The sequence below is a fragment of the Ipomoea nil genome, unplaced genomic scaffold (assembly GCF_001879475.1).
Source record: "Ipomoea nil cultivar Tokyo-kokei standard unplaced genomic scaffold, Asagao_1.1 scaffold0317, whole genome shotgun sequence".
NCBI classification, from domain to species: Eukaryota; Viridiplantae; Streptophyta; class Magnoliopsida; order Solanales; family Convolvulaceae; genus Ipomoea; species Ipomoea nil.
Genome location: NW_017616745.1, coordinates 5,857,442 through 5,867,579, shown reverse-complemented (window position 1 = coordinate 5,867,579; position 10,138 = coordinate 5,857,442). Strand labels below are relative to the sequence as shown.

The 10,138-nt window shown below is 33.0% G+C and overlaps 2 protein-coding genes across 3 annotated transcripts; both read left to right on the top strand.

Annotated features, from left to right (window-relative positions):
• Window positions 1-3,605: 3,605 nt before the first annotated feature.
• Window positions 3,606-5,696, top strand: LOC109166565 (zinc finger BED domain-containing protein RICESLEEPER 2-like). Its single transcript, XM_019315474.1, has one exon. It carries the CDS (start codon window positions 3,606-3,608, stop codon window positions 5,694-5,696), a length of 2,091 nt encoding a protein of 696 aa, XP_019171019.1.
• A 1,947-nt stretch (window positions 5,697-7,643) lies between these two features.
• On the top strand, window positions 7,644-9,425 carry LOC109170973 (dormancy-associated protein 1). 2 transcript variants are annotated; one of them, XM_019320113.1, is made up of 3 exons: window positions 7,644-7,799; window positions 8,198-8,420; window positions 8,845-9,425. In XM_019320113.1, the coding sequence occupies exons 1-3, from the start codon at window positions 7,709-7,711 to the stop codon at window positions 8,879-8,881; spliced, it is 351 nt and encodes a 116-aa protein (XP_019175658.1). In that variant the 5' UTR covers window positions 7,644-7,708; the 3' UTR covers window positions 8,882-9,425. The 2 variants fall into 2 exon arrangements, with proteins under 2 accessions (XP_019175658.1, XP_019175653.1); XM_019320108.1 differs by lacking the exon at window positions 8,845-9,425 and adding an exon at window positions 8,687-8,707 and having other exon boundaries at window positions 8,198-8,481.
• The last annotated feature ends 713 nt before the right edge of the window (window positions 9,426-10,138 follow it).

Sequence of the window (10,138 nt, the reverse complement as noted above, 5' to 3'; positions counted from 1 at the left end):
TAAAGGATAAAAAATGGTCATGTCACAATAATACTATGACCAAAAGTGGATGTTCTAATAAAAAAGACTTAAATAGATTATCACATATAAATCTATGACCAAAAATGGAATTAACTCAAAAGAATATAATCACATAAAATTAAATTGTTTAATTAAAGCACTCATAAGCCACCCCTAAATATATGGAGGCTTAAAAAACACGTAAGTATACTATTGGCTAGAGTATAATTATGATGTAACAAAATAATAATAATTAGATCGAGCCCGAGCTTGTGAAGACGTTGTTGACTCTTTATGCTTTATTATGTTGAGAAAATATGTTTAAACAGATACTACAATTTAATAGAGTCAATAACATTTAAAAAATAATAATTAACAATTTAATCATGCATTAATTAAAAATTGAATATAATAATAAACTTCAACAAAATCAATAATATATTATTATTGGTTTCAAAAATAATAAAATTATTATTATTATTATTATTATTATTATTATTATTATTATTATTATTATTATTTATGTGTAATATCTTTTTGAAGTCATGACACCAACTTTTTTTTTTTTTTTTTTAAATTTCGACACATCACACTCATTGTGATGAGTCATCCCTCTAAAGACACTGCTAAGTGTGGGCCATACATTCTAATATGTTACTATGTATGTCTTCTTCCTTCCACTTGCCACTTGTGATCAATAATAACATGACAAATTGACAATCCACTTTTATTTCAATTTTCTTTAATTTAAGAGGAGAGAAATTAAATATATTTGCTCACCTTGTGCTTAGAAGATATGTAGTGATTGGAGACGGTGTTAACTTCAAATATATATAGAGTTAATACCCAAAATCGTCCTCGACTATAGTGATTTTTCTCAATTTCGCCCTAAACGACTTTGGTGACCTAATATCGTCCCAGACTTTTGTGTTTCGCTCAATTTAGTCCTCCATGTGTTATTCCGTCAAATTGGTGTTAAATTAAGGGACAATTCAGTAATGTCAATATTGATCTCTCTTTACTTTCAACTTGTGAAGTGCGAAATTCCTCTTTCTTGTACGAATTACAACCAGAATTACTCCTAGACCTGCAAATCAAATTTTATATTCGCAGTTTTAAGAGTAATTCTGGGAGTAATTCGTAAAAAAAAAAAAAAAAAAAGGATTTCGCAGTTCACATGTTTATGAGTAAAGAGATGCCAATATTAAAATTACTGAATTATCTATTTATTTAAGACCAAATGGACAGAATAACAAATGAGGGACTAAATTGAGTAAAAACACAAAAGTCTAGGACTAAATTGAGCGAAACACAAAAGTCTGGGACGATATTAGGTCACCAAAGTCGTTTAGGACGAAATTGAGAAAAACCACTATAGTCGAGGACGATTTTGGGTATTAACTCAATATATATATATATATATATATATATATATATATATATATATATATATATATATATATATATATATATATATATATATATATATACACACACACTCAATATTACTCTATTTATTATACTTTATCTCTCTTATTAATTGGTTAAATTATATATTTCTTTGTTATTTTTTTAATATAATTTCTATATATAAAATACTAGTATTATGCTTAATATTATAAAATATTTAAATTGTACATAACTTCAGTTAAATGGTATTAATTGAATCATACACATAACAGGTCAATTAAACATATCTATCGTATAAACTTATTTAAAAGTTGTATTCATGTTTAGACCGTTAACCTTAACATGTCGTATTTGTGCTTAGTTTTATTGTATTTGTGTTATTATTGTGGAATGAATTGTCAGATTTAACTTTTACCTATAATGTCAATGTCACATCATGGATATCATTTTTTTCATTCATATACCTAGGGCTGAGCAGAATCCGAACAAACCGAAAAAATCGGCCGAACCGCGAACCGAACTAGACCAACCGAACCGAACCGCTACCCGAATTGCAAAACCGAACCGACGCCTAAAACGACGTCGGTTTACGGCATTCGGGTAGGGTGGCTTAAAAATGCACCCGATCCGCCCGGATACCCGATTAAAGCTAGGGTTGCGTACGTAGATAGCAATACGACGTCGTTTAGGCTTAGTATATATATATATATATATATATATATATATATATATATATATATATATATATATATATATATATATATATATATATATATATATATATATATGTTGTTACTCCTAACTTCACACTTGCGCAGTCAGTCTCTTGATTCCCTTCTCTTGCTAGGGTTTCCAGACGAGAGCTTCTCTTCTCTCATTCTCTGAGACTCTCAGTTCTCTCTGGTTCTCTGCGCAGTCGCACCTTGCGATTTTAGTCCTCACTCCTCAGTTCTCTCTTCTGTACTCTATACTCTCCTTCTTTGTAGTTTATACTCTCCTTGGTCGTATAGACGACGAAACATTGGTCATTGGTGGAAGCCCTGGGGCCCTGACTGGTGTTGTGGTGCTGTGGTGCTGTGGTGGACTACTGGTGTCGTCGAGACGTCGACTTCCAGTAATCTGAAGGCCTGAAGCCCTCGTTCTCCGGGGTATTTGTGATAAAAGAAGTAACTCGCTGACCCTATTTTTATATATTTGCAATTCTTAAATTTATTGTGATGTATTACGTGGTCTCTGTGATATTGTAGTGGAAGCACTGACTTTGTTAGTTGTTACTGCAAACCCTAGTTTTGTAAAAGTTATTTCTTAGAGTTATTGGCATATTGCTCTGAGTTTATTGCGAATTTGTGATCTATTTTGTGTCTCTGTGAGTCTGTGATAATGTGGTGGAAGCACTGACTTTTTATGAAAACCCTAGTGTTATAAACTTGATTTCAGAATCTGTGAATGTGTGATATGTTGTGTGACATTATGGATTTCTGGTGGAAGCACTGACTGTGTGTGATTATGATTTCTATGATTCTTTGAATTGTGGACTGTGATTAAGTCAATCTGTTGAGAAGTTCCAGATTGTATATCACTTGTCCCTTATCCCTTGTTTGTGATGTTATGATACTTGATTATGGTTTCTATGATTCTTTGAATTGTGGACTGTGATTAAGTCAATCTGTTGAGAAGTTCCAGATTGTATATCACTTGTCCCTTGTCCCTTGTTTGTGATGTTATGATACTTGATTATGGTTTCTATGATTCTTTGAATTGTGGACTGTGATTAAGTCAATATGTTGAGAAGTTCCAGATTGTATATCACTTGTCCCTTGTTTCTGGTGGAAGCACTGACTGTTATAACTTATAAGAGTCTTATGAATTTGAGTGTTATAAACTTATAATGTCTCTTAAAGGCTTTAATTGGTGGAAGCCCCTTAGAAATTCAGTTAATGATGTTGATGAAATGAGCTGTTTTTATGTTATAACAGTCTCTGATTCATCTGGATATTTTAAATATATCCCTGAATCTAGATTTCTTTGTAAGTTTATGGATGTATTCCCTTAATTGTATTTGTATATTTGTAATTTTGTATTGAATAATGCCTTTTAATTAATTATGCATTCCTGACTAATGATGACACAAAATGTGTCTGATTCTGGAATGCTTTTGAATCCTGTTGTGTGTACTGATAGTTCACTATTTTTAGATGGATAATATCAGTATGCCTGGTACTCCTGGTAGTCAACCTCCCAGCTCCCCAATTGATGGACCTTCAGGGGTGGAAGCCCAAACTGTTGAGAATCAACAGAATGAGCAACCTCCTACTGCTGTTCCAGCCAAGAAGAGGAAACAGGTTGCTTCCAAATCACCAGTGTGGGATCATTTTGAGGCAATAAAGGACACTAATAATGTGGTTGTAAAAGGCAAATGCATTTATTGTGCCAAAATTTACCACTGTGAGACAAAAAAACATGAGACTTCTTCCTTAAGAAATCACATGTTTAGCTGTTTGAAAAATCCTCACTCCAAGGAAACTAGGCAGTCCCTGTTAACATTTCAGGCTGTTACATCACTTACAGATGGTCAGCCTACTGTGGGAGAAATAGGGACTTGGGTTTTTAATCAAGAGTCAATAAGGAGGGCCTTGGTTGAAATGATAATCATAAATGAATTGCCCTTTAGGTTTGTGGAGGGAATAGGTTTCAGGAGGTTCATAGCTATTGCTTGCCCTAGGTTTATAGTTCCATCCAGGTGGACTATAAGTAGGGACATCCTAGTTGTCTATGATGAGGAGAGACTGAAATTGAAGCAATTTTTAAGGGGAAGCAGTTATAGGGTTAGTATCACTACAGATTCTTGGACATCCATCCAAAGAATTAACTACATGGTAGTTACTGCCCATTTCATTGATTCTGAGTGGAAGCTTCATAAGAAAATCCTTGCATTTGTCCCTGTTACTTCTCACAAAGGTGAATATCTAGCCAAAGCCCTAGAAAATTGTTTGCTTGAGTGGGGGCTTAGAGATGTGTTTTTTGTGACTCTTGATAATGCCTCATCAAATGACACTGCTATGGGGTTTCTGAAGAAAAAAATGTTGTCTTGGGGATCATCTACTGTGAGGACAAAGTATCTCCACATGAGATGTATTGCTCATATCTTAAACCTAGTAGTTCAAGATGATCTTAAGGATTGTGATAGTTCAGTTAAGAAGGTTAGGGAGGTGGTTAGATATGTTAGAAACTCTCCTGCTAGACTCAAGAAGTTCAGAGATTTGGCTGATTGGTTGAGTATTGAACAAAGGTCTTCTTTGTGTTTAGATGTTCCAACCAGATGGAACTCTACCTATTTGATGTTGCAGTCTGCATTAACTTACCAAAAAGTGTTTGAATCTTTGGAGTCAGATTGCTCTTTCAAGTCTGATTTGGGTAATTCAATTCCTGATTTTATGGACTGGGAATCTGTTGGCAGTCTGGTTCAGTTACTGAAGTGTTTTTATGACATGACCATTAGAATTTCTGGTTCTTTATATGTCACCTCAAACACATTCTTTACTGAGATTTCTGATCTCTACTGCCTATTGATAGGCATGGTGGAAGTTGGTGGGCCAGTTGGTGTGATGGAGAAAATTATGAAGGCAAAATTTGAGAAGTATTGGGGTGATGTGGAAAAAATGAATCTAATGATATTTTTTACAAACATTCTAGACCCTAGTGACAAGTTAGAGTATATGCCTACTCAGTTTAATCATATGTATGGTGAGGAAAAGGGTCAACCATTCTATGACAAAGTAGTTGCTGGTCTTGCTGAGTTATTTGATGATTATTCTACATCTGCCTCTTCTTCTGTCCCTTCTGTGCCTGTGTCTGTACAGCCTACATCTGCCTCTTCTTTTTCTGTTGGGAAGCCACAACATTTTCTGAAGTCCCAAATTAAAAAGCAAAGATTGGAGTATGGGGGTAAGAAACAAACTGAGTTGGATATGTACTTGAGTGAGGGAATAGTTGAAGAGGAAGAATCTTTTGATATACTTGGATGGTGGAAGATCAACTCTGCTAGGTTTTCAGTTCTGTCTAAGCTTGCTAGGGATGTCCTAGCCATTCCAATCTCCACTGTAGCCTCAGAATCTGCCTTCAGTACTTCTGGAAGAGTATTGGATCCTTTTAGGAGTTCTTTAACTCCAAAAATTGTGGAAGCATTGGTGTGTACACAAGATTGGCTTAGAAAGCAAAATACTCCTTTATGTATTGAGGAGAATCTGGAAGAGTTGGAGAGGTTTGAAAAAGATATGACTTTTTAGTTTTAACATTATAATCCTTTATACTTATATTTTAAATTGCTTAAATTGTTAATACTTTTCTTGTTTATTTTGCAGAGTTAATTGGTGATGGTGGAAGTGGGCAATCGTTATATCCTACACCACGGCGCACATAGCACTGTGCGCCGCGCGCCTCCCAAAACGACGTCGTTTTGGGGTAGTGTTGGGAGGCGCGGTAGGAAGTTGCTGAGATTATGTGTATTTGTTCACAACGTTATGTGTATTGGTTCATACAGTTATGTGTATTTTTTATACAATTATGTACATTCTTTTTATACAATTATGTACATCCGAATCAGAAAATTTGTGTGTATTATGTTAAGAGTTGATGTGTATTATGTTAAAAGTTTATGTTTATTATGTATTATGTTAGATTATGTGTATTATCTTTTAAAAAGAGTATGTATATTTTGTTATATAATTATGTATATTCATGTATAACATTATGTGTATTCTAGCATAACATTATGTACATTCTTGAACAGCGGGTTTTTTTTTTAAAGAAAAAACTACTGCCATTCACTGGGGCGGGAAATTTCAAAAAAAAAAATAATTAAAACGACGTCGTTTTGCATCTGGGCGCATAGTGCAACGCGCGCCGTGGTGTAGGATATAAATTGCCGGAAGTGGGAGGTCTCTTGGTTCTACACTTGCTACAATTCCTGTAATGTTATTATTTACATTACTTGATTTACTTACTTGATTGTATTGCAATCTTTTACAGTATTTGACTGTTTAACTAAATTGCAATCTAATCTCACTTGCTATTTTTTGAGCCCACTGTGTTTGACTCAATTACACTGGACATCTGTAAGTCTCAAACTCTGTAAGTATGAAGGCCTGGTAACTTGTACTAAGTTGCTGCCTCAAGTACCTACCTTGGGCATTTGGTAATGTATGGACTATTTTATTATGTCTGTTCACTTTAAGTTGGCAAGTTTGGCAATGATGAAGCTTCCACCTTCAATCTGAAAAGGAAAGGATTAAGTTGGTCAGTTGCTCTATACTTAAGGTATATTGAAGCAATAGGCCCTTAATCCAAATGATATGGAAAAAATGCTTACTGAGCCAATATTTATATAATCCCTTCTCTGTTTTTCATTTTCTAATGCTTGCTCAGTTGCTTTACTTGCTTACTTGCTTGTGTACTAATTATCTACACTAACTTGCCACAATTCACAGGAAGAAGAATAACTCTAATTGTCTGAATTCTAAAAGTCTAGGAGTTGCTGAATGCTGAGTTGCTGATTTTGGGTGAATTTGTTTTTGTGGTGCTTCGGTTTAAAGTTTAAACAGTTGTGTATGTAGTATGTAAATTTGTATGTAGTAAGTAGTATACTAGCTAGTATGTACTTCTGTAGTTTTTTTGGAGTCTTAGACTCTTAGCCACTTAAGAGTTAAGACTCTTAATGTTAGTTAATAGACTACTTAGTAATAGTAATACTAATTACTAACTTAGTAACTTAGTATTACAGGTATTAGTCTATTACACTATCATTCTATTAATTATTTACTTATTTATTCAATATTTCAGACTTTCAGTTACTTATTATTGTGCTTTTGATTTTAATTTATGATTTTTTGATTTGATTTCAACAATTGTTAATAACCGAAATAATTTCGGATATCCGACCGACCCGACCCAAACCGAACAATGATATAACCGACCGGATAAGTCAACATTTTTAAACGGATAGGGTAGTCAAAATACATATCCGAAATCCGACCGGATGCACCTATCCCTCACCCAATCCGTCCGAACCGTCCGAACCGTCCGAATGCACACGCCTACATATACCTCATTGTTTTTATATTTTATAACAATAATAACAAAAAAAAAAAAAAAGATAAAAGAAAAAGAAAAAGAAAAAGAAAAAGAAAGGGATTAAGATGGAGATATTTTATTTCCAAAGTGCATCTATTTATTATGTGTTCTTGCTCTCACTACACTTCACACCATTGAGCTTAGAGCAGAGAAAAAACAGAGAGGAAAGATGTTAGAGAAGCTGTGGGATGATGTTATGGCCGGACCTCAGCCGGAAACCGGCCTCGATAAGCTCCGCAAAACCCTTTCCGTTCAAACAAGTAATCAATCGCCTTCTAAGCTTCAATATACATACATATATGTGATTGAATCGAGTTATTTTCGTAGAGATTTACAATTATCTTCTTCTAAATTAAACTTCAATATCTATATATATATATATATATATATATATATATATATATATATATATATATATATATATATATATATATATATATATATATATATATGATTGAAACGGAGTTATTTTCGTAGAGATTTAGAATGATCTTCTTCAAAACTTCAATATACATATATATGTGATTGAATCGAGTTATTTTCGTAGAGAATTAGAATTATCTTCTTCTAAACTTCAATATACATGTATATGTGATTGAATCGGAGTTATTTTCGAAGAGAAATGGAATTATGTTAGGTTTGATTGGGGTATGTGCAGGTGTGGAAGCTGGGGAAGGATCGAGCAGCAAGTACCAGAGGTCGATGACGATGCCGGCGAGCCCTACAACGCCGACGACGCCGTCGACTCCGTCTCCGACGGCGCGTAAGGAGAACGTGTGGAGGAGCGTGTTCCACCCGGGGAGTAACCTCGCCACCAAGAGAATCGGAGCAGCGGTTTTTGACAAGCCTATTCACCCCAACTCCCCCACTGTTTATGACTGGTACTATACATACACATACACATACATACCTCTCCTCCAATACATACATATATCATTATGTATTCAAAATAGCTGATAACCCAATTGAAATGGCTAAGGATATAATTCGTAATTACAGGATCACGAATTTGAACTAATTAGGTGGATCAATTTAGATTAAGTTAATCACCCAAATCAAAAAGGTGTCTTAATAAGTAGATCAGTTTAATTAAGTTGTTCATAAATATTTGGTTTAAATCATAATAAACAGTTTTATTAGGAATTAAATTTAAAATTTTATAATTATAAAGTTAATTATTCAATCAATTTGGTTAGAGAATTTAGATTTTTTTTTTTTTTTTTTTTTTTTTTTAGTTTTGGAATTGTAATATTGGTATCTGGTATCAATTAACATTTTAAAATTTAATTTAATATATATGTGCAGGATGTATAGTGGAGAAACCAGATCCAAGCATCGTTGAGGATTGAGATAAGAGATGATGGATATATACATGTAAATACAAGCTATATATAATATGAGTGCTTCACTTCTTGTACTATCGATATGATCTTTTACTTGGATCGGCTACTACAAAAATGTTGTCAAAACACATCGGTTTTACCATAACCAATCTATAAGCTCACCAAAAAATCTTCTCTCGAAAAATTGAATCTTCAATTACAAGAGCTCTTTATATCCTGACATGACGGAACATTTGTGAAGATTTATAAGTTCACCAAAAAATCTTCCCTTAAAAAGTTGAATCTTCAACTACAAGAGCTCTTTATATCCTAGCACGACAGAACATTTGGAAGGATGTAGATCACGGTGACACAATGACTCAGCGAAATCCTTGATCCTATGCATACTAAGAATCTATGATTAGTACTTTAATTTGCTTGCTTATATGTTAATCACTATGTGTAATCATGTCTTTTGTTTAATCTTTATGTCGTTTCTTCTACTCTAATGGTTTGAACTTTGAAATGAAGGTGTACTTTTTATGAATTTTGTCTACTCTGAATGACCTAAATATCTATAAATCCGTCTTGAATTGTTTTGTTTTTTTTTAGTATGAAATAAATAATTAAATAAAATTGAGCTACTATGTAATGTTGTTGATCCTTATCTTGTAAGAATCAATAATTAAGTGAGCACTCGACAGAATGGCCCCCACATTTGTTTGTGTCCATTTTTTTTTTCTCAAAAAAAAAAAAAAAAAGTTCCAATCCAGCTTTAATAAGAAACTGTTTTTTAATGATGAGTAACGTGATGAGCAAATAATGAAAATATTTGTTACTCATGTTAAATGAATGAGATAATATGATTTAAAAAAAAAAATTAATTAGAGATTTTTATTCGAGGTTTGTACTTTATACAACTCATCACGCAACAACCTTTTGAGAGTTTTCGTAAAATTTTAGAATAAAAATGTGTTAAAAAATATAGAGATAATATTAACTTTATACTCAATACAAATTAAAAGTTGTATTATTTATCTTTAAAAATACTCAATATAAAGTCTTAAACATCATTCGATAATTTAAAATTTTTCATATATATATATATAATTCTGATAGAGGATAAGGTAGAAGTGGGTCCGAGTGTTGAAAAGGATGACCGACAATAATTGTTGAAGTGATGCGTATGTACTAGATATGCATTTCGTGAATGTTAAAATATGTTCAAAAATTATTTCTTTTTATTTCAACTTATCTTTTTTTTTTTTTTTTTTTAA

What these genes read in the sequence shown, in the direction of transcription:
- LOC109166565 (XM_019315474.1), top strand. Translation starts at nt 3,606, where the DNA reads ATGGATAATATCAGTATGCCTGGTACTCCTGGTAGTCAACCTCCCAGC.
- LOC109170973 (XM_019320108.1), top strand. Translation starts at nt 7,709, where the DNA reads ATGTTAGAGAAGCTGTGGGATGATGTTATGGCCGGACCTCAGCCGGAA. An exon ending in AACCCTTTCCGTTCAAACAA is followed by an intron (nt 7,800 to 8,197) that starts GTAATCAATCGC and finishes GGGTATGTGCAG; the next exon opens with GTGTGGAAGCTGGGGAAGGA.